The sequence below is a fragment of the Stylophora pistillata genome, chromosome 2 (genome assembly GCF_964205215.1).
Source record: "Stylophora pistillata chromosome 2, jaStyPist1.2, whole genome shotgun sequence".
Taxonomy (NCBI): domain Eukaryota; kingdom Metazoa; phylum Cnidaria; class Anthozoa; order Scleractinia; family Pocilloporidae; genus Stylophora; species Stylophora pistillata.
The window spans coordinates 26,605,112-26,629,625 of record NC_142520.1 but is presented as its reverse complement, the minus strand read 5'-3'; the positions used below and the strand labels follow the sequence as shown (position 1 = coordinate 26,629,625).

At 39.1% G+C, this 24,514-nt stretch overlaps 4 protein-coding genes and 1 long non-coding RNA gene across 8 annotated transcripts in view; 3 read left to right on the top strand and 2 right to left on the bottom strand.

Annotated features, from left to right (window-relative positions):
• Window positions 1-9,152: 9,152 nt before the first annotated feature.
• Window positions 9,153-12,044, bottom strand: LOC148738083 (uncharacterized). Its single transcript, XR_015996924.1, has 2 exons — window positions 11,718-12,044; window positions 9,153-11,412 (listed from the first exon to the last, which is right to left on the bottom strand). It is a non-coding gene; the product is annotated as an uncharacterized LOC148738083 (long non-coding RNA).
• Window positions 12,045-12,574: 530 nt separating this feature from the next.
• LOC148738081 (uncharacterized) overlaps window positions 12,575-24,514 on the top strand; it is a 29,931-nt gene continuing 17,991 nt past the window's right edge. For 2 of the 4 annotated variants that reach the window (XM_088749924.1, XM_088749921.1), the window contains exons 1-2: window positions 12,575-12,714; window positions 16,192-16,292. The gene's annotated coding sequence lies outside the window, so the exon portion shown is untranslated. Of the gene's footprint in view, window positions 12,715-15,573; window positions 15,613-15,694; window positions 15,911-16,191; window positions 16,293-24,514 lie in introns of those variants that run through there. The other 2 variants (XM_088749923.1, XM_088749922.1) reach the window with 2 other exon arrangements.
• On the top strand, window positions 16,549-17,310 carry LOC111342743 (uncharacterized). Its single transcript, XM_088749984.1, has 2 exons — window positions 16,549-16,922; window positions 17,042-17,310. The coding sequence occupies exons 1-2, from the start codon at window positions 16,694-16,696 to the stop codon at window positions 17,308-17,310; spliced, it is 498 nt and encodes a 165-aa protein (XP_088606110.1). The 5' UTR covers window positions 16,549-16,693.
• LOC148738082 (uncharacterized) lies at window positions 17,647-18,925 on the top strand. Its single transcript, XM_088749383.1, has one exon. It carries the CDS (start codon window positions 17,647-17,649, stop codon window positions 18,538-18,540), a length of 894 nt encoding a protein of 297 aa, XP_088605509.1. The 3' UTR covers window positions 18,541-18,925.
• On the bottom strand, window positions 18,618-20,957 carry LOC111346899 (uncharacterized). The gene is made up of 2 exons (XM_088749946.1): window positions 20,512-20,957; window positions 18,618-20,397 (listed from the first exon to the last, which is right to left on the bottom strand). Exons 1-2 carry the CDS (start codon window positions 20,878-20,880, stop codon window positions 19,606-19,608), a joined length of 1,161 nt encoding a protein of 386 aa, XP_088606072.1. The 5' UTR covers window positions 20,881-20,957; the 3' UTR covers window positions 18,618-19,605.

Here is a 24,514-nt window from a genome sequence, read left to right as displayed (position 1 = left end):
CGCTTAGATTTCAAAATACAAAATTGAGAAAAATGATCAGAGACATCGGTAATAATGTTTCCACTAATTAGAACTTGATCAGGATTATTAACGAAAATATTATCAATAAGAGAGGCTTAGTTATTACGTACGCGTAATCTCTTCTCTCTAAAAAAAACGGCGCCAAGCGCCGACAACGAGCTGCGAAGCAGCGAGCAGTCACTTTGGTGCATTCAGTTGATGATCGTCGCGATCTGATTGGCTATTATTTTTCGATACCTGTGATTGGCCAGTGAAAAAATATGTGGGGGAGGGTGTAGTATTCCGATATCGTACCGAGGGACCGGCCAGTTGGTAGTTTTTGCGTTGCCAATATTATACACACAGGAGTGTGGCAAGTATCACACCTCAAGACCGCATTGCTCTACGAGACTTGTAAACACGCTTTAAAAGAAGACAAATTTTAGCATATTTATCATCAGAACATGGTGTTATCGGAAAGTTATTTTAACACAATAGCCTCTTCTGATTCTGGAGAATCGTTTTCCAGAGATAGATCAACTCACAAATGAACAAAACGACGCCTTTTTTGCTTTGCTTAATCGTGAAGATGTGTTCGCCATCTTGCCAACTGGTCACGGCAAGTCCATCATTTTCCAGTTTCTCGCTGACATTTGCAATGATCTTTCGCTCAGAGGATACGGCTATCCTCGCAATGCGATCGTATTGGTAATTTCAGAAATCAGTAGTAATTTGTAAACTAGTCCGGCTGCCCCACGTGCGTTTAGTCACTGCGATTTAATTTGAAAGGCAACATTTTAGGTATAATTTTTCGATTAAAAACTCAACTAAACTTAGAGAGAAGAGAACCTCTGGGACCAGGGTAAAACCAGTTACAAGAGTGTCGACAATATAACAGAAATCAGTGCTTTAAAGACCCTTTTCCAACCGAGATGCCTTGCGTGCCCGTATCATTTATCATATATGAAAAATACGGTATTTTCTTCGAAGTTGCGGAATCGCTTTGATATCTTCTTCCATCTTACTAATTAGGGCTTTCAAAGTTCCATCTTGAATCATGTGCGAACAACAAACTATCGTAGTATCCACATCAGTAAATAGTTTTTAATTCTTACATGTATGACGGTGAAAAACGTCATTTGAAATGTTGATGCCGCCGAGGAAGCGATCTAGAGGAAGGCCGAGTCTGCCCGGCTCGGCAAAGGTTATTCGACTTCGAGAGTCTGTGTATGATTTAAAGAGGGCGAGGAAAACAACCATGGGTTTCGGTAACACCACAGACAGTGCTTTTGCAGAAATGTTATTGCATTGTTCCTACGATGGAACTAGGGACTTCGGGGAGAATTTTTCGAGGTGAGAGTAATTATTTGACTGATTTTTACATGAGTTCCTGAGATATGTATGTAAGCGATCTCATTTGTACAAATCATTATTCTATAATTGAAATGCGTAAGGTAAATTCGTTTTGGCCAATATTGGTTATTTGTTTATATTTTATTTGGTGTTGAAGCCGAACAATTTCCTTCGACATCAAGTAAGCTTTGTACAAGTTTTATACACAGACTCGATTTATGATTTTTCAGTCTCAAATATTTAGCTGCAAATTTGTTTACTGTGTTCTTCACCAAATCTTTGTTATTCTTTTTAATAGTGTTTGTGAATGACTATAAGAGTTCGCCATTTAACAATAGCGCGATTCCAAAACAAAAACAAACGACTACAAAGGATCTCGGATGGAAATGGGCCTTTAATGCTATAAACATTCAGGCTCACCAACGCGTACAAACTGTGGTAAACCAGGAGGCCAACAAACCGTGGTAGAATCCAGTCTCGTCGCTGTTTTAATTCACGCTTTCATGAACGACAACGAATAAATGCAATATCGGCAGGGAAAAATAAAGAGGAGAAACTTACCGAATTGCCTCTGCATTACGATAAGGCGAAGTGAAGACTCCGGCTTAAACATAGCGACTACACTATGTGATGGTTTCGCGCCAGTCTTCACACTGGATGACGTCATGCCCCCCAACAGATCATTGTTCCATTTGTGGTTTGTATTTTGGGTTGTTTCGGCGAGATGGCCTTCACGTCACGCCACAAGCAAGCTCGCGATCGACGATTGGCCACGGCATCGAAATATTTCATGTAATGCTAAGCAATTTAATGTTCAGCTAGAGCGTCTGATGTTCTGCAAAGCTATTCGACGTAACTCTACACCATTTGTGCGTACGCTGTACCATTCGACATTACGCTGAGCAAATTCGCGCTACGCTACACCGTTTGTATGTACGCTGTACCATTCTACATTACGCTGAGCTATTTCACGCAACGCTACACCATTTGTGTGTACGCTGTACCATTTGACATTACGCTGAGCCATTTTACGCAACGCTACACCGATTGTATGTACGCTGTACCATTCTACATTACGCCGAGCCATTTCACGGCACGCTTTGTGTGTATACTGTACCATTCGACATTACACTGAGCCTTTTCACGCTTAGCTACACAGTTTGTACGTACGTTGTGCCAGTCGACATTACGCTGAGCCATTTCGCGCAACGCTACACCGTTTGTGCGTACGGTGTGCTACTCAATATTACCCTGAGTCATTTGACGCAACGCTACACCGTTTGTGTACTGTATTGAAAATAAGTGCTAGCCTATTCGCAATTTAGCTAGTCCATTTCACAATTTCATGTTCCAACTCGACATGGGCAACTAAACCGTTTATCATTTGACTAAACTATTTCTGGTTTGGGTGTTCTGTTTCATGAAGGAAACTAGACTGTCCGTAATTTGGCCATGCCATTCCTTTATTATAGCTATGCTATCCTGCAGCTGATCCTTAAACCATCTTTGTTTTCACTGATCTATTTGACATCCTTGTATTTTTTATTGTGATGGCCGCCCATAGTTATACCGTGGCATATTTCGCGCGTTCCATTGCCATGATATGATAAAATTACGTAAAAGTGGAATAATAATAGTGGAATAATAAAACCCTTTTTCCATGGAATAACACATAATACAAGCGGAAATCTTTGCTCATTGCATGAAACTCGTAAAATATTGTGCATAAAACCATAAAAATGTTTTCTTTTCCAAGCGAAAAACTGATCTGTACATCTGACACTCTCAAACCCAAAGGTGGTAAAATTCCCAAATCAGTCTGCTTGTTAAATGAAGAATAATCAATTTATCTCTTTCTAACCGATTGCTGATTGTAGCCAGTCAGTGTCCTTGTAGCACTTAGCAGTTGTCAGGTAAAGCACTTTTATAGGAACTATTAAATATCTTTATCGTATGACTTATGCATGTGGCTGACGTAACCCGTTCTCTGATTGGCCGAACACTCGGGAAAAGTAAGGTATTACTCTCCTGTAAACTCCATACTTGGAGGAACACTAACGCTCATTCAAGGACGGCAGGCTTTTTCGTCCTTTGTTTTATATCTAAAAATTTGAGGGGATAAAAACGAAGAAGGTCAATGAACACCCAGCGGTTGTGAATTCCATTATCTACAGCTTAACTTTCTGGGGAAAAGCGGAGATACAGTGTTAAATTACCCAAGCTATTGCGCCGAAGAGGGCAAAGAACAAAACCAAGAACACAATTAAGCTTTTACCTGAGCAAAAAAGAAAAAGAAAACCTTTTCTAGGAAACTGTGACTGAACTGAATAATAACTTTTTAACGTATTTTCTTGTGGAAGATATGGGAGGTAGAGGTTTGATATTTATTAGCTTGTAACATAGGTATTTACCAACTTCTTCTGTAAACCTCAACCCAGGCAAAGTACTTCTCATAAATTTCCCGCGCTGACATAGAGCTTTCGTTTATAACTATTCCTGTAATCTCATCTTTCGAATAGCTTTGTATGATCTTCCTCATTAAGAAAAGTACATCTCATTCACGAATTCGTTATGTCAGTGGTCTGTTGCTTAAACTTTTCATTCATTCCCGTGGGCTCAACAACTGTGAATGGCGGAAAAGATGATATACAGGACTCCATTGGCTATCTACCTGACCTCAATTTTAAGCTTCCAGATTTAAAGGGCCTTCCCACGTCAGGCAGGTGCGGGAGCGATATTGAACTTCCAGTCGATATCCTGTTGTTAACAGTGGAGGACTGTGAGTTCTTAGCATGTTTCCGCTATCTCGATCAACCCTCAAGGAGGTACCACAAAAGCACTGGGTATGTGTAGTACGGATCCATGGGACATGACCAGAAGAATAAATTCAAAACTGCTTTGATCAAGTGTACCAGAGGTTCTGCAGTTCCTGATGGTTCTTTGATTGCTGTCAATGATGCAATTCGAGCTCTGGGACCCAAAGCTGTGTTTTCTGTTGGTACTTGCATTGGTTTGACTCCTAAGGAAACCAGGCTAGGAGACGTAGTTGTGTCTTCAAAGTTGACAACGCCGAATATCACGCCGAAGGTTGTCTGAATGAATCGTGCGCAGTTTACGTGACGTGATGGTGAGCTTAGCTTTAGGTGGTCTCTTGATAGCCAAGGTGCAATGAACAGCGAAGTGAGTACCTGGTGATTACCTTTCATTGGCAAAGACAGAATACTAAAGCCAGTAAACACGAGTTAAAATAACTTCAAGTACATCATGCGATTTAGTCATACTGTTAGTGGAAATGCAGATTCATATTTCTAGTTTCACCACCTACAAATTGATCTAAATGCATAGTGCAGTTCTAGTTATAAAGGTGTTTAGGCGTGTACTGGAAAAATATTACATAAGTGCACTAAGTTGTCTGCTAATGAGTCTCTTAATGCCATGAACGATGACAATTTCTTTAAGGTAACATTTCATAAAATACTTCGATGTTATTGAGAGAAAACCGATAGCCATCGGCAAAAATTGAACATCCCGGAATATCCTGGGAGGGGGGGGGGGTCATAAATCCACAGTGGGTGAGGGAGTCAATGTTGTTGACAGCGTTACTCACTATGCGGATATCATCATCATCACCAAACGAGGGTCCTAACCAGAAACAGCTGCTGAAACGTCTTTGTGAGAGTTTCACGGGAGCGTATCCAGATGTTGTGGAGTGAGGGGATAAAGGACTTATCGGCTGGAACGCAAGGGCATCTATATCTGTTGCCTGCAGCTAAGGCATATATTGGTTCGCTGAACGAGGGAATGACAGCGGGAAAGCTTGGAGTTTTCTGGATTTATTACGAAATAGTAATGGTATGCAATCTGAAGCTACAAGAAAACAATCACGTGTCAATGATTTGAAATACAACAAAATGGAAAATGAAAGCTCGACGAAGTGGTGTGAACTTACGCTTGTCCAAGCTTGTCCAACAATAGAAAATTACAAAAAGAAAACAGCATTAGGCATCAAACTTTGAACGTCAACGAACACAAAACTTATTAAATCGCAGAAAACGCTTAGGACAAGGAAAACTAAAAACTTCATACAGTTCACGGAGGTCACGCTGTGGACTTTGACTGTCTCGTTCCAGTCCCCCTGGTTTTTTGAGTCCGCGTAACATACATGTTGAACTTAAGTCGACGAAAACGGCATCAACCTGATATGAGAATTAAGTAAAGAGGTAATGAAAGTTTTTAATGGTCCATTTTTGGACTTAGATAATGGGAAATCCGAAATGTAACAAGTTGAATAGTACACCATGGTTCGCTCATAGTGTCCGTATTTCAGTGTAACTGGCTAAACATGATGTTCATTTTCTTAGTCATTGTAAAAGTTGCCCAAAGGTTGGCTATGATTGGAGGGACAAGAGAATTAAAAAATGAACCCATTGCAGATAGAACGAAGATCAAATAGAGATATTGGAAACGTTGTGCCTGCACTACCAGTTGCTTTCTGGAAAAAATTTCCACAGAGTTTAAAAAAAAAAAAGGGCTAAAAGTGTAAAAGAAAAAAAAAAACGATTAAAATTGAGAATATCGGAAAAGTGAAAATAATACAGATTCTTATCACGGTCGCATTTTAAAACAAGTTCGCGCTTTGAATCTAGCGAATAACTGTTCCTTGAATAGGTGAATGATTATCTCTCAGTTAGACTTTTAGTATAATAGAAAGCTATTATTTCTCCTCTGCAATGTTCTGAGCTCAAAATTAAACAATTCCAAATTTAACTACTGATGTGCTTTGTTCTTGCCATTCATCCGGAAATTACTCGTTACATCACTTCCGCTTCACTTAAGCCTCCAACATGTTTCAAGCAGAAAGAAAAGTCATCACAATCTACTAATAGCTACACTGCCAGACAAAAGCATGGTGAAGCATGCATGATAATTTACACGCTACTGATAATCTCGATTTATCGGAAGGTTATTGTTCTGACGGTCGCGATATTTCGTCAAACCTCTTGTAAACGGTTGTTTTCGAAATGTTGGCATCAAGTTTTGAAAGTAACTACTTTTTTCAAAGTTACAGGGGCACAAGAATCGTAAGAGAGTGAGGGAGAGAGGGAGAGAGAGGGGTGGGGAGGGGAGGGAGAGAGGGGTAGGGAGGAAGAGAGGGAGAGAGGGGTGGAAAGGGGGAAGAGAGCTCAGTGTCAAAGCTCATCGCTAAATATTACTTTTCAAGGGAAAAGAGGCTGACATTTTTCCTTCCGTAACAGTGTTTCTTGAAAAATTGATAATAAATGAATCTTTTGAAAATGCTGTTACACCTGAGTCTTGGCTACACTGATTATCCTTTTCTTTAGACAAGTTACTTCAAAATTACATCATCTTACTCATTGACAGCAGGATACAGTTTTTTCTGGTTTTATGGATTACAGGGGGATTACAGATCAAAATTAGTAAAGAGGCAAATCATAGAAAAAAATTAACTCAGTAGCGTGCCATGTTTTGAAGAGCTTCTGATCGCCAATTTGATAAAGACAGATATGCCACCTTTCAACAAGGGCTTGAACAAAAACGTGAAGACATATAGAGAATATTACATGGCCGCGCGGGGATACGAGTTTTATCTTCGAGTGCTGAAAGTATCTCTCACGGGTGAGCTGCGCTCACTCGTGAGAGATACTTTCAGCACGAGAAGATCAAATTCATATCCCCAAGCGGCCATGTAATGTTTTGTTTATTATATAGATACTGATGAAATTTCCACGTAAAAGACAACTTTTTTTATTCATTTTCGAAACAGCAATTGGGTAATTATGTTGGTAAACATGGCCACACCAATATCCTCACACGTGAAAGATAAAAATAATATCTTCACTGCGCGCGGTGAAGATAAGATTTTTCAGTAAAAGGAGAAATCCTGGTATTCCATCAGTATCTATACGAGTACCAAAATGTCAACTTCTTAGTAGCTGGTTTTTATGTTTCCTTCGACCCTTGTTGCGAAGGAACAGAAGTGTGAAATTAAACCTATGTCGCTGTTTTAGGTGGATCTTTGGTAGGGTTGTGCTTGCATGCAAGAGCTATAACTAGAACCTGAACCAGCCAAGTTTGTTGGGGTATAGTTTGTAGACACTCAAGATGGCCGATTTATTGTCTGTTGTCTTACACTTGCATCTAATATTATAATTTATCAGCGTATTTTAATTTGTTAAGCTTTAGCAAACGTGAGGGCATGAGTAAAAATGTCATTAAGTACTCATACTACGAAAAATACATAAAATAACGAAGGTAGAAGAAGGAAGAAGGCGGTCAAAGCTGCGGAGTGTGTCAGGTCTGGTACAAATCAGTAGTAAGAACTTGTTACACATGCGAAACACACGAGTGCCTTGTGTTTTTGTGGTTCATCAATTTTGGATGCTACAACCCTGGCCCCGTTTAGTTTGACCCTTCCTTGACTCCCTACCTTTCCTCGTTGACTTGATGTCTTAGTTGAAAATAAGCAAAAAAATACAAAAAAGTTGAACCAGAAGATTAAAAGAGATTACGGAGGAAAAATATTTCTGTTTTTGAAACACAATAGACCTTTCCATTCCGTCATAAAGGCTATGGAACTTCTTCAGGCAGACTCTCCGGTTTGTAGTCCAAAGTAGTTCACTACTGAAAATTGTATACCGGAGATATCAGAGGTGTACTCAAGAGCTGTGGAGGCCATGGATTGATGTTTAGGAATGTTACTGATATAATAACATATTTTAATCCCATTGTTTCCTAATAAATACCCCCGAATTCCTCAGAAAACAAACAATAATTGTGAGAAACTAATAACGTGGGTTATTAAGTTTGTCATAAGTTGTGGTAAGGGTGATCGAAAGGGCCATGGTTTGTTGCCATACACTTAAGGTTGTAGACTTTTCTTCAAACAAGTGGAAGTCTGGCTGATCTCAAACCATTATTTTTGCTATGGCTATAATTGTTATCTTGGGGTTTCGCTAAAAACAATCCTTTCGCCCGCCCCGATAATCACTGCACGCAATCCCGCAAACCAATTTTTTTAGTCAGCGGCTTGTATGAGAGCATGCCCGGGTTTGGATGACTGTCTAATTTCTTAAGGTAACCCACTGGGCTGCACCACTTAGAAAACGTAGTTGTAAATCTTGTTTTACCATATGATAAGTACAGCCCCGCCAGTGCAATCCATTGAAAACCATTCTGAAACTGACGTGTGTAGGCTGGTCCTGTTCTTACACGGGTCATAAGCATTTTCCGAGAACGTGACTTTAACTTTTGATAAAAAAAAAAACAAAAAGAGGGGCAAGTCTTGATGAATTATTGTTTCTCTTTCTGACTTAAAGAAAAAAAAAGGGTTTTTTTTTACTGTAAAATATTTTTAGCAGTTTTCCAGTGCGCGCACTTTTTTGTATGCAAGTACGTTCTTTTTAGGTTAAAACAAATTTTTCGAAATTTTCAGCACATAGTCATATGATAAAATACTTATCGGCTGAGTTTGGTAGGCTAGAAGGAAAATGTTGGCTCTATTTCATGACGCACGGACCTCGTAGTGTTCGGTCCGTAAATCATGATGTCGTGTCTTTCTCCGCGTTTTCTGAAAAGTTTCAAAGATGATAACCAATTTTCTTTGTTTTATGCCCCCCATGGGGCAAGTAGCCTAGGTGTGTGCGAAAATTAAAGTCATCGCTCAGTTTACAGCTGTTTTCCTCGTAAATAGCGTTTATGTTCTGCGCAGTAGCATAGATAGTTGAATACCCATGTCAGATGTAGTTTGAAAATCAAGATTGGCGTCGATTACTCTCAAATAAAGAGGAAAAGTCATCATCTTTTAATAGTTACATCCTCGTGAGGTTTTTCAGAAACTATTTACAAACTTTTTATAATTTATGAAAACATAAATAACGATAAAACTCATGGTCAGAATTTAAGATAGTATTCCACCAAGTTCTAGAGCTTACAAAGGAAATGTCTGCCTCAATAGTGTGTCTTGCAGAGCGCGCTTGAAAGATGCCAATGAGGCATTTTGCCTAAGTTCTTTATGCAAGTTATTCCATATGTTGGCCCCTCTATAGGAAAAAGTGCGCTGGCCAGTAGTCGTTCTGTATAGCGGAATCTGCAAAGAGTTCCGCGTACGAGTGTTACGAGTATGTATATTTGATCCTCGGTCGCTTGGTAAACTTACTCGTTAAGTATTGAGGCGCAAGACCGTTCTGAAATTTAAAGGTCAGAACGGAGTCTCTATAAAATAATTGTTCTTTAACAGGAAGCCAATTTAGCTCACGAAGCAAAGGTGTTACATAGTCGAACTTCCTAGAGTTTGTTATGATCTTACTGGCAAAATTTTGAATAGATTATACTCTGTTTACATTCTGGAGTGTGGTATTTGACCATACAGATGAGCAATAAAACATCTTACTAAAAACTAGCGACGTTATTAAGAACTCTAGTGTTTTTTGTCGAAGCTCCATTTGACTCTATTAATTTGACAAAGCTTTGCGAAACAAGATGATACTACACGTGAAATGTGGTGATCGTAGGTCAGATGGGGGTCAAGGAGGACTGCCAAGTCCTTGGCAGAGTCTACTGGCTTCAGTGTTTTACCCAAGAATACCACACTAGGGTCATTCAGTAACCTACTTAAAATCTGTCTAGTGCCAAGGAAAAGGAGTTTGGTTTTATCGGGGTTGATAAATAGATAGTTCTCACAACACCATTGGGCTACGCTGTAAAGATCTTGTTCGAGCTTTTCAATGGCAGCATGAAGCTCAACGAGTGGAAATGACATGAATATTATTGAGTCATCCACATACGATTCCAAATTGCAGAAAGTCGGTGCCGTGGGTAAATCATTGAGATAAATGCAGACAATGGTGATAGGATTGCGCCTTGAGGGTAGGTAGAGTTTCGGAGTAGGCGGAGCCGATTCTCACATATTGCCTACGACCAGTTAAAAAGCTCTTGAACCATTTGACAGTAGAGTGTGAGGCTCCTATGGTGAAAAGTTTGTGGAGCAGTCTTGCATGGTCTATACTGTCAAAGGCTTTGGATAGATCTAATAGTACTAGAGCTGTTATCAGCTTTTTATCCATTGCTTCGAGTATGTTATCCGTAAGCAGGATGTTTAGGGTCTCTGTAGAATGAGCATTTTTATTGCCGCTTTGGTGTGTGGTGAGTCGATTGTTCTTTTTGATATAGGCGCTGAGCTGATTTAAGACAATCCTTTCAAAGACCTTTGAAACTACGGCTAGCATAGATATAGGTCTATTGTTAGCAGCTTTCTCATGGTCACCGTCTTTAAGAATCGGGATCACCTCAACCTCTTTCCAGTTGAAAGGAAATGTACCAGTAAGTATGGAACAATTGATGATGTCAGTGAAAGGGCCCAATATGACAGGGAGACAGTCTTTTAATACACGAGCGCTGATCTTGTCCGGTCCCGGCGATTTATTCATTGGGAGAGATGTTACAATTTGCCAAACCTCTTCAAGTGATACTGTCCTTAAATTGAATGATTCCATAGAGGAAGTATCCATGTCAGTTTCGGATGAAGAATCTCGGACTGTGATGTCATGTTCTTCCCTCAAGCGCTGTACTACGTCAGCGGCATTTAAGCCGACCTTAGCAAAAAACTGATTGAATTCGTTGGCTAAAACTGTAAAATCCTTTGTAAAGGAAGGTCTCTGCTTATTTTTGGAGGGGATGGCACGATTTATAATTTTCCAAAGTGAGCCAGAGTTGTTTTATTGGCTGTGACCTCTTCAAAGGTGTAATCTCTTTCAGCTTCTTGTAGCGTTTTCTTGACCAGGTCACAGGAATGTTTGAAATTTATCCACTCGGTGTCATGGCGAGACTGAATGTATTGCTTCCGGAGGAGATCTCGCGATCTCATGAGATCCTTGATTTCCTGGTTCAAGAAGGGGCAAGGTCTACTCCGTAGTTTAATTTGTTTCACAGGAGCGTGTAAGCTCAGGACAGACTGCAAAGTGTCATTTAAAATATTGAGCTTAGAGTCTACATCGGTTTGATCGAAGATAGTGAGCAGTGAATCCGCTTCCTTAGCTACATCTGTGACAAAAAGATCCACATTATACTTTTTGTAACTTCGAGTGGTAATGTACTGAGGGGTAGTCTTGGGTTTCCTAACCGTGAGCTCATTGCCAGAAATTTGGGTCAAAATGCCGGACGCGCGTGCGTATTGAGAAGTTAATGGCGGCTAAATCATGTAAGGAAATTTATAGGATTTCCACAAAAATCCAAAATACAACAAAGACGAGTCAGAGTATTCCCTAGCTCCGACTCGAAACAAGTTCAGTAGAGATTAAGCTGTACTTCTAGCATAAAAATAATTCAAAAGCTGTTTGTCTACTTACTTCCAGGAATGTCAGCAATGTTCGATATTCGAGGCTAGTCATTTGCTCTAGTCTGTTTCAAATATAGCGTAATCCATGGCAAAGGATCGTCGATCTGAGGAGCAACCCTCCAAGAAGTCAACTAGCTCTGACTCGCATTAAATAAAGGGAAGTTCGAAGTTAGCAAATCGTCTATAAAAAGAAATATTTCTTGACAATAAGATACTTCCAAAAGAGCTCGAAAATTGCTACTTTTGCTCTGTGGAGTCTGTGATCTGAGACCATCCTTGAGAACGCACCAGAAGGGAAAGCTTTAAAAGAAAAACCCTCTGCCTTTAATCTGTCGCCATATTTGTTTTTCTTATTCAGCAATGTTTGACGGGAAATAAACTCAATCCAGACCCTCTCATACTAAAGTAGCGCCTTGAACAAATTTATTTTCTCGAGCGAAAATTAGGAAGCAGATCAAAGAGATCTGTATAGTACGTTCGTTGAACTGTGTTTTCAACTGGGAGAAAAAGCCCTTTTCAAGTACGATTTGCCTAGATCTTCCCATTATTTAATGCAAGTGGTTTAAGCTACAATTTCCAAAATGTCTGACATCCGTAGACGATTACAAATAAAGCCAGTTTGAATGGGCATTGAAGCTTTGTACAGATTGTCCCTTGCATTACATCAGACAGCAAATTGCTATAAGTCGCTCTGCCTTAAAAATACCAAGAGATATGTTCAAAGCTGTTTTTTTGTTTTGCTTTTTTCTCCATAAAGAAGGTCCACAGAACTTAAATCGCTCGATATTTAATATGAAACTTGTCCTAACCACTATCTTTGTTTTCATCCGACTCCAATCCGCTGACCAATGAATGCGGGAGTAAAATGTCCTCGATTTCTGGCGATTTTGACAAAAACGATTGAATGGTCACTGATTGATCGATGTATTACACCGCTATCACACACTTGACTGTTGGAGGAAACTAGGATAAAGTCAAGCAGGGATTGAGAGGTCGCTGTTATCCTGGTTGGTTTTGTGATGAGTTGTTTTAAGTTCATATCCGTATAGAATTTCTCCAGAGCATTGAATTCAGTGCCAGTTTTCTTGAGACCATCGCAGTTTAGGTCGCCTAGGATTGTGATCGGTTTGTCAAGCAGCAAGGCTTGGACATAACTGGGTTTGGATATAACTGGGCTTAAGTACTTCTTCGAAGGAACTCAAAGGAGAGTCGTCGGGGCGATATGTCACGCAAATTATTATTGATTTGCGTTTCTTGCACTGGACGTTTATCCAAAGCTGATGGAAATTTCGGTCGAATATCTATGAAAATTCCTTCAGTACTGATGATTTAAGATCTCTTCGAACATAGGCACATATTCCGCCGCCTCTTTTGTGAAGTCGATCTAACCTGTGTATATATATTGTAACCCTCAATTTGTATCTCTGCTTAAGGGACAGTGGTATTGAGCCATGTTTCAGAGATTGTAATAACGTCGCTATTCCTTTCAGATGCAAGTTACCGTAGTTGTAACAAGTGAGGGCGATGTTTTAGCGATCTAATATTCAAATGAAGGATTTCAAGCCCACCGGGCGTTTTGGGAGGTTGTTTATTTTCTCCAAAGCGCTTTACTAAGCACAGATTATGCAAATTCACTCCTCTCTCGCCGGGTTTATTGTTGTCAGGTATCCGTTAACATCAGAGATTGCAATGTTATGTTGACGGTTTCAGACAGCCTGAGCAGAGCGAACTCCTCGTGTTCTCAACATTCCATTGCTTTTCAGCAAATGGAAGGTTTCGTCTGGGATTTTAAATTGCCGTAGCCGCAGTTGTAGAGGCTCATATCTTGAATATTTAATTACATTTGAAGCACGATTATTCAAATTTCGGAAGCTGTTAACTAGCCGATGTCTGCAGATGGTTTATTTGAGAGTTTTCCGGCCTTTCGGGTCCTGGGTTGCTTTGAATATCCATATGAATCGTGAGGTCAAACCAGAATAGGCGTCCAGGAAGTATGAGCACTATGCTTCCTTGTTTGCTGAGTTTTGAAATCGAATATTTGATTGCAAAGACTGTAGACTCGATACGCTTCAATGACGGTCTGAAAAATAGGCCAGGGAAATTCCGTGTACCTAGCGAAAGGATTCCCCATTGATACTCAATAGGTGGCAGAGGCTCTTACCACTTTGCAACTTGGTAGTGGGAGGCTGAAACCATAGAATAAGTTAATTGAAGACCCCTAAACAGAGCAAGTTCCAAAAGCGTGCTGCCATCTTGGCGCATACATAGACTAAAGTTTTCGTCTAGTTCATCTTTACTTTTAAGTATAAGATCAGTGACAGCTTTTCTTTGCTGATAGTCCACATATGACCTCGAGTCATATACTGCCCTGTTCAGCCCCCCTGACTCAGTCAACAAGTAGATGTCATTCATTCCGCGCGTTTCGTGTGACTAACACACCAACTAGACTTTCATATTTACCGTAAAGAGCAATTTACGTTCAGGAAACAAGTAGAACATAGCTTTGCAAGGTGTGACATGTTGTCAGCGTGATATATAATATGTAATTACTTGGGACTTATAGTGACATTTTTTGCGCGGTTTTTTTTTTTACGAAATATAAACACATTGCTCTTAGGTCAGTAGATATGCAGGGGTAGTTGATTGGTTGTACTGTCATAATTCCTTAGCAGAAAAATTACGGCGTGAGAAATGGCTTTATTTTCAAAAATTACGACTTGAAAAATGGCTCTTTTTTTCAAAATGGACAACCCCACGACACTGAAACTTTTCCAAAGGGTTAATTTTTCGGAGATCTTTCGTGTTTTAAAGGTAAGACTGCAATGGCCCTGGTTATTTTGGAACTTGTATTTTCTGAGATGTCACGAGAGAACCAAGGATACGTGTTCAAAAATTAGAGCCAAAGAAATCTACGTAAACAATTATTGTAGGTATTCGTACTCAGTACTTGTCATGTCTGATGAATCGAAAGAGGTTGCTACAGATATATGTTTGATCAGAAGACTATGCCACGACTTTAGGTACATGAAACAAACCTAGTTGGGGAGACAAAGGATACCCTTTATTCTTACAGCGTGGCAGCACCCTTGGGCAAGATAAAGCGAATCGTGGACATGTATTCTCACTGGCTACCCGAGCGGGCAAGATAGGCCCATCTCACGCGCCCGGGACTACCCGCATTGATCTCGCGGATGAAAAAAAATTAATTACAAGGAGTCACTAAGTTCCTATTTCTTGGACAATATCGGCGATGGAGACGCAAAAAGGAGTAGAGGAAAGTCGAAACAAAGAAAAGAGAAGCGACTCCGTGGGCTTTTTGTGCCACAAACACAGTTGGGCTTCTTATTGACGAAGCTTGTTTGGTCAAGATGGATATTAGCCTTGTTCCTTTTTCGCATTTTTATGGACCTCGCCTTCGTAAGGGTCCATAAAAGAATTAAAGAACTCGGCCAATATCCAGCCATTTGACCTCACGCCTGGTCATAAGCAATAACAGTCCAAGTTTTGAAGTGTAAAAAAACCAAAATTCCTCCCCCCTACCCCATCTCCAGTTGGCAATAAATGATGCCAGCCCCACCCCCCTTGGTAATATATGATGGCTGGTTCCTTACTCGTATGAAATCCTTATCTTTTCGTGCGTAATTTGGAAATTTCGTATGTCACTCGTAGGTTACTCGAAATACTCGCGTGATATTGAAAGCAGTAGCTTGTATTTTCTTTCAAATCAAAACGTGACATCTTCGTTCCTGCTGCGTGAACGGATAAATTTAAGAATGACGTCATTTAAGAATGACGTCATTGTCTGATAGGGATCATTTCAGTTCGCTAATTCAGACTAGTTTTCTTGGTATTTGTAGAATAGTTTAGGATTGTGTCCTTGTAGACATTTCTATCTCAACACGAAGGTATCCCAAGTCGACTCATTTTTAGCGCAACTTCTTTCCTATCCTTGAATTGTCCAAGGCTCAAGTTCATTTCTTACAAAGGGACTTCCCCGTTGCTAAGGGTATATCTAACCGGCTTTCAAATAATGGCAGTACACGGTCTTACATTTCACTCGCCATTTTTATACTCCATTCGAGTTATGAAGGTATTGGCGAACAAGGGGCAGTGCTAATTCGTAGCCACTTGTTCAAGCATTTCCGCCGTTTGTTTGCAGCTTCAAACTTATCAAGATAATTCTCAATTTAACGTGGTGTTAAGGTATGCTCAACATGTCTTCCTGAGCTGCCCTGTGCGATAATTCAAATGAAACCGAAGCGCATCTAAAAGCGTCTTAAACTCAAATGGAAACTTCAAATCACAACTATTCGCTAGAGGTGCATGTCGTAGTTAGTTGATCCCGTTTTTACATCAGAGTCATCCTTGAAATCATGACACCGATCGACACCGATCTAAATCGGTGCAAACGGATCAGCACGGTTTAAACCTTCGATAAAATCATCCTGTTATTTACATTTAGTTTATATGGTTTGCTGCATTAGGGTCCAGAAGTACTTTCTTCAAAATGTAATCTTGCTGGGTATTTTGTTGATGGAATATTTGTGAAGAACAACGAGGAAAGACAAAGAGGTTTCCATTTAAGGTAGGCTATGGAAAATAATTTAGTTTACTGTGCATTTCACGAGACATGCGGTTCAGTTGAGATGAATGGCAGTGTAATTATGCATCTTATGGCTCAAGGCTCGATCATTCCAGTCAAGCAACCCAGTTAAATAAATACACAGATTCAGGAGTTGACTGTTTGGTTTTTGTTGTATAGTTGTGTCAATATGCTGGAAAGTAAATGCATAGAGTACTCGATCAAACTAATCGTGGTTCAATGACTGCTGTGAGTCAATTTAAGTCTCAGCAAAGCTCAATTCTTCATTTGCACGTTACGTCACGCATAATTAAGAAAACCGGAAGTCGGCCATGTTGGACGATATGTAAGCGTGTTTTAGGGCACGGTCACAGTAGTGAATATGTAAGTTATCTAAGTTTGCCATGCCAACTCTATGTGCTGTAGTTGGTTGTGGCCACAACAATGTTCGCGACAAAGGAAAATACAGTTTTTTTCGAATTCCGAAAATTATAAGTCATAATGGTGAAGAAACAGAACGATTAAGCACTGAAAGAAGGAAACGATGGTTCAAGAATATTCACCGATCTGACAAAGATCTGACCGAGAAAAAAGCCGAAACAACCCGAGTTTGTAGCGCACATTTTGTTTCAGGTAAGTCAGATATTCCTGTAGAAGTTCTGGGCTTTGTTTAGCTATTAAAGTAACAAAAAACTCGGGTAAAATATTTCGCGCGAAACACTGTAAACATCAAATCACATGTGTTTGTTTAGGAAAGCCATCGGATCTTTACGATAAAAATAATGTGGATTGGGCTCCTACAGTAAATATGGGACATTCAAACATAAAGGACCCTGCTGCTGCCGCATCCCGAGGATCAAGAGCTGAGAAAAGGGCAAAAATATCGATCCAACCGGTCAAGAACAAGCGGGCTAAGAAGAAGTCTGAGGTGACAACTGAGTCAACTGACACAAGTTCAGCGAGCTCTCACGACTTTGACAACTACTTTCATGATATTCCACTCCAAGGTATTTATATTTAAAGTCATATGTTATTAATATGGTTCACTATTAATATTTCCAGTAGAATTTGTTCTTAAAAACCATTTTTCTATAGCTTGTTGGAGTGGGTATATAACTGGATGTCAATATTTTCTGTATATGAATTCTTATTCTAACATTTCTTATTTAATATTACGGAGTATGTTAGTCAAGACTCTGATTTAGACAAGGGATGTCAGTTTGATGTTGCTACACTAGAAGCATCTGTGCAGACCACAGAGACAATTATTGACCTACACAATAAAGACAAGTACACTCGCAACCTACAGTGTGAGCTTTCTGAGCTCAAGCAAAAGCTCCTTGATGCTCAGCTTAACATGGAAACATTTCAAAATAACAACGAGAAAACCCAATTTTACACTGGTCTTCCAAACTTTATGTTAATTCAAGTATATCATTTAGTTCTACCATATATCAAGTCAACGAGTACTAATGCATTGACACCATTTCAAGAGCTGTTGCTTGTTCTTATAAGAGTAAGGCTTAATGTCCCACTACAAGATCTGGCTTATAGATTTCAGATAGCCTCTTCCACTGCAGGGCGCATTTTTGATCGTTGGAGTGAAGTGTTGTCTGACCGTCTTGGTTTTCTTATACATTGGCCTGACAGAGATCAACTTAGAGCCACAATGCCATCAGTCTTTCAAAAAAACTTCGGGAACAAGGTGTCAGTGATTATTGATTGTTTTGAGGTGTTTATTGAAAGACCATCTAGCTTGATTGCTCGAGCAATGACATGGTCAAATTATAAACACCACAACACTGTAAAATTTTTAATAGGTATTACTCCCCAAGGCTCTATATCATTTATATCTAAAGCATGGGGTGGTCGAGTAAGTGATAAATACCTGACAGAAAATTGTGGAATCTTGAGGAAATTACTTCCTGGTGACATTGTGCTTGCAGACAGAGGTTTTGATATCGCAGATAGTGTTGCCTTACAGCAAGCCAAACTGCATATACCAGCATTTACCAGAGGAAAGAAACAGTTGTCAGCCATTGAAGTGGAAACTACCAGGAAAATAGCAAATGTCCGGATACATGTGGAAAGAGTGATCGGACTTGCCCGGCGTAAATATACAATTTTACAAAGTATTCTGCCAATTACCTTGTTGAAAGCAAAAAGTGGCAAGCAAGCATCCATTGATAGAATTGCAAAATTATGTTGTGCCCTGACTAACTTGTCAGATTCAATTGTGCCTTTTGAGTAGTCAAAGTATTTAATACATAGTTGGTCTAGTCCTTTCAAAAATATCAGTAAATAGAAAGCAATATTTTAACAACAATATAGCAGTGAAATAAACAGTTTATTTCATGATTTAACAATGTAAACAAATTGGTTATAACTTTGCAAATCACTAAACACCATTTAGTAAACACAATTTAGTACTTAGGTGTGAGCACCCTGTCAATTTTCTATTATTATATGTGGCAGAACATACAGTGCAGTACTCAATATTCCAATTGACATAAATGGGTATGGATTGAATGACTTCTTTCTATTACTAGTGATATCATGAACATAGTAAACACTGTTTTGTACTTGTAATTCTCTGCCTTAATTTGGTACGAAAAATATATGACTATTGCATCTAGTCCAATTTTTGACAGTCCATACACAGCCATCTACCTTTTGGGGGATTCTTTAGTCTTAGACACTGAAGGTGAAACCATTTAACTTTACAATCATCATTATCGCATCCAACTAGAGTGCTGTCTTCAATATATCGCTGGCAGATGCACCACTCTGCGCTATCATCATCAGGACTAGGTGCTACGAGTGTTGAGGGTAGTGAGGGACGGGTATAAAGCTTTCCAACAATCTCAGGTAGAATACCTATTTTAAAGAATTCTGTTACCTTGGCAACAGAAGCACTCCAAAACTCCACATCTGGCATTATCCTTTCAACATAAAGTCCATGTGGTGTCCATACGATGAAATCACAATATTCCACATTGCAAATGAACATTTGGCATTGTACTTGGTAGTAATATGCATGTGTTCTATTAAGATAGATGCTATCACTGTCATTCTGCAGACAATAGTTTTTGTCACTTATTACATGTGGATCAGTTGGGCTGAGATCTTTAGCACTGTACGGACATTTAATTTCACAAACACCTGCCCCACAGCATTTGCAATTGACCAATCCATCTGGTGATGCTCCAATATGAGGCCACTGCTTATTTATTTGCAGTCCACTATCACAAATACTAAAGTCATCATGGCATCTGTTCGTTTTTTCTAAATAGGCCTTACGGGCATTGGTCTCATTTTAACAGCCCCATGCTGTTGCTGCACTACTAAACTTAGTAGACTCTGGGTAGCAAATTCTCTTAATAAGGCTTGGGGAGGGCCTGCTGATGTTTGTGTGGCATGCAGATTTAAAGTTTGAGGCTGTTATCCTTCCTGCCCTCTGCTTGTACCATACATTAGTTGATGCCTGCTCTCTAGTACCCTCCTCAATAGCCTTTATTTCTTCATCTGTTATTGAAATCTGTAAGCTTATGTCTATGCACTTACTAAGAAGTTCATCATAGTTTAGTTCTGTAGCATTTGCATCATAGAGGTGGGTCAATGGTTGGGGTAAAGCTGCTTCTTTAGGGATATACTTGGTATTGTATGGGGATATTAGAGATAAGATGGCAGGCTTGCTGTAGGACAATGAAATCTTTTGAAAAAAGTTCAACTGTTCTTCATAACTCGTTATGGTTAGTGGTCTTTGAACTACTTCGTCACTGTTTCGTAGAGCTGTTGGTACTTTTTTGTCTTCAAGGAGTTGTGAGTGTTTTTTCTTTGCTGAGGTGAAATCGATTTCCTCTATAGCTGCATAAGGTATTTCTTTAACATAACCTGGCATCAGCCATTGACTTTTGGTTTGGGTGCAGGTTGTTGATGAATGCATTCGACACGCAGCTTCTGAAGCAAACAATATAGCAGCAACGTGAGAACAGCACTCACTTTTTCCAGACATACAGTCACAATGTGCTGTAATAACCTTTCCTGAGTATTCTGCCAATATCCAGGCTTTTAATGGCTTTTCACTCGCTCTTTGAGAGTGATTTACCTGAAAATAATTAGAAGCAGTATTTTTAACATACGTACCTACAATAATAAACTACCAGTAATTTGTTGTTGTACAACCGAAGCTATAGAATAACTTAGTCAAACCTTAACTTACCCTTGTTAATACGACAACTGTAGTTTCAGTAACTTCCTTCATCATCAGTGTATTCACCCATCCAGAAATGAAGAAATTAAAGGCATCCAAAGACTTGTAAGCCTTCATCTCAGAATTGGTTGCCCACGATGTTTGAAGGATCAAATAGTTCACTATATCAGGGTATTCGACGCCAGGAATTAGCCCTAAATCTTCGCTCAAATCGCTTTTTCTTAAATCAAAAGGGTCAAAACCCACTAAGTTAGCTTTTTGCTTGTACCTTTCCCTAGTAGGACCATCTAAAGTATAAAAATATTCCGAAAAAACCAATGTATCACTTGAAGACGCCATGTTCGCTTGTAAATTTATGATTTGCATATCGTCCAACATGGCCGACTTCGATGACGTAACGTATTTTTGTCACGTGGTTGCAAATGAAGAATCAATACGAACCGAAAATTTTAGTGTGATTTCATGTCCACACAGCGAAAGCAAACATCAGTAAGGATTTTAAGTTTTCGATTGAAGCTCTGGAATGCAATACGTCGTACTTATTTCTAGCTTTGAAACCTCAGGAACGTCGAAATTATTGTGTCAAGTCGGTGCAACAGCATTTGTAATTTTTGCTCTATTGCACATTGAAAATGTACTCACGACATGTGCTTTCAGGCGTGAATTATTTAATCACGCTATTTTGCTTCGTATCGCTAGTAAATAACGAAGCATTTTAAAGCGTAAAGACGTACAGCTTATTAGCTCGGACAATTTATGAAAGAACGACAAATTGTTCCTAGACAACTTTGGGATTGTCCAACGTTGTATTCTTTGTATGAATTGGTAGCTCCACCAAAGCTGCCATTCGTGTTCAAAAGCAAGTCCTGACTCCGGAAAGGCCTGCAATGTTTTGGAGTGTTTCAAAAGACGTCTGCGAGTCCATATTACATAACTGGAAATTTCTAAGTTGGGAGAATTCGAACACTGTGTTGTAAAGTTAAGCATAGCGTGACAAAGCGTGACAAACAAAAGTAAGCTTTGATTAGATAATTACAACCGGAAATATGATTTATGTGTAACCCTTTGTTAGAGTATTCGTGAAAATATTCCTACTACGTGTCGCATAGAATATGGAAACTTGTCCGTGTTTTCCGTCTAAAAACACGAAGGAACACTAGTTCCGCAGGATCCACCAAAGTGTCCTCCCATATCTGTGAAATTGCGGATACGTGGTAATTAAATTGTTTATTCCAGGGGAAACTCGTATTATCTTCTGTATTTTGTATCACGTATGATTTAGCTACCATTATGTATATAAGAACCTTGATTCAAGCAATAAAGTAGATTCAACTGATTGTAAAGCAGTTGAGTGTTCTGCACCCCGTGTGCGAGCTGGAGTTAAACCCAACGTTTGCCTAAGCATCGAAACAGCTCCACGCTAACCGACCCTCGGCCGAAATTATACTATAACTGCGACTGGATGGGGACCGCGGCGAAAGTTTTCGTGTTTTAGTGGATAAAACAGGCGGGCATCAAAGATTAGTTCTTGTCTCAAATCTAATCAACATTTCACTCGAACACCCACTTACAACTCCTTCAAGTGAAATATTAATAGCTGCGTGAACTCGGGCTTTCGATATCGCACATCTGGAGTTATCTTTAAGGGCCAAATTGCCATTGTCATGCAGTCTCGTCATTGCCGGACACGAATAAGTCTACCTGTGTTTATTTTTGTCTGCTGGAGTGTAATGAATGTTGTCATGGTACTAGACAACAATCAAAGTAATATATTACCATATAAGAGTACGTTCCTACAGAGGCCAAAGGTTGAAATTCAAGGACTTTCCAACGACCTTGAAGGACAAGTTTTAGAAAATTGAAGGACCACTTTTGGAAAGGTTTGCATAAGCAATTTAAGAATCATTTAATATTATTTCTCAGGTTTTCCATTAAAGTACTGTAATTTTGAACTTGAAAACTGCTAAAGAAAAAGCATTGCAAAAATCAAGCCTTAGTCCTCAAATTTAAGTACTTTCAAGGCCTTGAGTTTTTAATTTTTAAATTCAAGCATCTTGAAGGACTTTCAAGGCTTTTACAAACCCTGAGTAGGTAATGTACTTGTCTTTAAGCTGCAAGGAGAAGGGAATTTTTTTTATCTATTATTGGTACCAATTCAAAGTTTGTTGCCAAATGTTCACCCAAGGAGAGTTGTCAGAAATCAGTAGATCGAGGCAATATTACTGTTCAATAGTTCATATTGTTTTTAATGGAAAAATCCCTGAATATTTAATACTGCGGATATCCACAACAAGAGAAGCAGTGCTATTTACAGTTTTAGTATGTTCAATTAAAGGCATTCGACTTTCATTACATAGAGGGAATACACATATTTTGACCACTTTGTGGGTTTCAAAATAAATGTCATACAAAAATCTGAAAACCCAATCAAAAACCCTGTGCATTCAACTATTATTTCTTACAAGATTTTTGAGAATTGATTTGCTGTCAACTGAATCAGACAATATTCCTTCACTGTAATCATTTTGAGATCTAAACTTGCTTCTGTTCCACAAACATCATTTTTTGGCAAATCATCTGACAGTAAAAACTTGTTCAAAGATAAATTTCCATAATCTTTTGCCATACTGTATAACATTAGATAAGGTGTTTGAATTCCAATAACTACATGATTTTATTACGGAGTAGCAGAGTGAATAGACAGCCACAGCACAATTCACATTGAACTTTCTGGTTTCACATGCATGACTGAAAATGGGCACTATTTTGAACTTTATCAGTTTTAACCCCTTTCAACTCAAATATATCGTTATGTATACTCTGAAAATATTGTACTAAGCTATTCAGTGATGATACTTCAAGCAGCACACATGTATCTTGAGAATGGCTTTTACTATAAATATCCCTTGTATGAGAATCGAATATTTTCAAGCCCACATTGCCTTTACAATAGATAGCAACTGCAGCACATCCTATTGTCAAGAGAAAATTGTTGAAATTTTTGGCTGTAAGTGAAAAAGGCTCTATCTAAGGAGGTACAGTACTGATATCCCTCTATTGTAGCTTCTTGATGAATAGTGCCAGTGTAACTTTCACTGTATTGAAGTTCATAGTCAGTCTCGAACACATTTAAAAGTGTGGGTAATTCTGTCTGCATTAAAAATGATTGTCTGGCTAACTGAGACAAATTTGAATAGAACTGATTTCCAGTATTGATTATTGACACCAGATCATTAGCAGAATGGATTCCTTGTTTGTTATTTTAAATCAAAGAGCATAAACTCATTGCAACGCACTGTTGTCCTGCATTTTGTCCAAATACCAACTCATTAGCTTGGCTATATGTTTTGCAAGGGTCAATGTAGATTGGAGCAGGACCAGGGTTTTTCTCTATATCTGAACTCAGTTGAAATTTACAGTAGTTTGATACGTGTCTGACTGTTACAAAGACACATGGGTCTACTACAAGAAAACATTGATAAATGCCGACCTACTCTATACTCCAATTTAATTATCATTTAATATACCCTCACAGAACAATTCAACGAATACTTCTCATGTTGTGTAACTTTATATAATCTTATCCTCTTCGTATTAAGCATACAAACATTCTTTGTAACTCTTCTAACCTTCACATGACGTAACCAAGAGGAATTCGGTATGCTTGGATGAATACGCTCATAAACAAATTCCTTCAGTTTTCTGCCCTTTCTACTGAGACGTTGCAGAACAGCTTCTTGTATTCTACTGGGTTCTCGATCACGTCTAAATACACGGTTGTATTTACATGTAAACATAATACGAGATAGCTCGTTTGATATAGCAGGTTTCGCTTGATATTTCTCGATAGAAGGTTCACTCGTAAATTGATATCTCGCAAAGTTCGCGGACCGACTCGTTCCCAAAACGCACTACAATTTTTTGTGTGGGTCTACTGATAACGATGTGTGACTTTCTGTGTATACTGAACGTAGTAGCCATCGAATTTCTTTCGCGTACATCAGTCCACAAA

Excerpts from the sequence above, each read along its gene's own strand:
- LOC111342743 (XM_088749984.1), top strand. The coding sequence starts at position 16,694 with ATGCCAACTCTATGTGCTGTAGTTGGTTGTGGCCACAACAATGTTCGC. Across the intron at positions 16,923-17,041 it reads TAGCGCACATTTTGTTTCAG|GAAAGCCATCGGATCTTTAC; the intron begins GTAAGTCAGATA and ends GTGTTTGTTTAG.
- LOC148738082 (XM_088749383.1), top strand. The coding sequence starts at position 17,647 with ATGGAAACATTTCAAAATAACAACGAGAAAACCCAATTTTACACTGGT.
- LOC111346899 (XM_088749946.1), bottom strand. The coding sequence starts at position 20,880 with ATGTTGGACGATATGCAAATCATAAATTTACAAGCGAACATGGCGTCT. Across the intron at positions 20,398-20,511 it reads CAGTTGTCGTATTAACAAGG|GTAAATCACTCTCAAAGAGC; the intron begins GTAAGTTAAGGT and ends AATTATTTTCAG.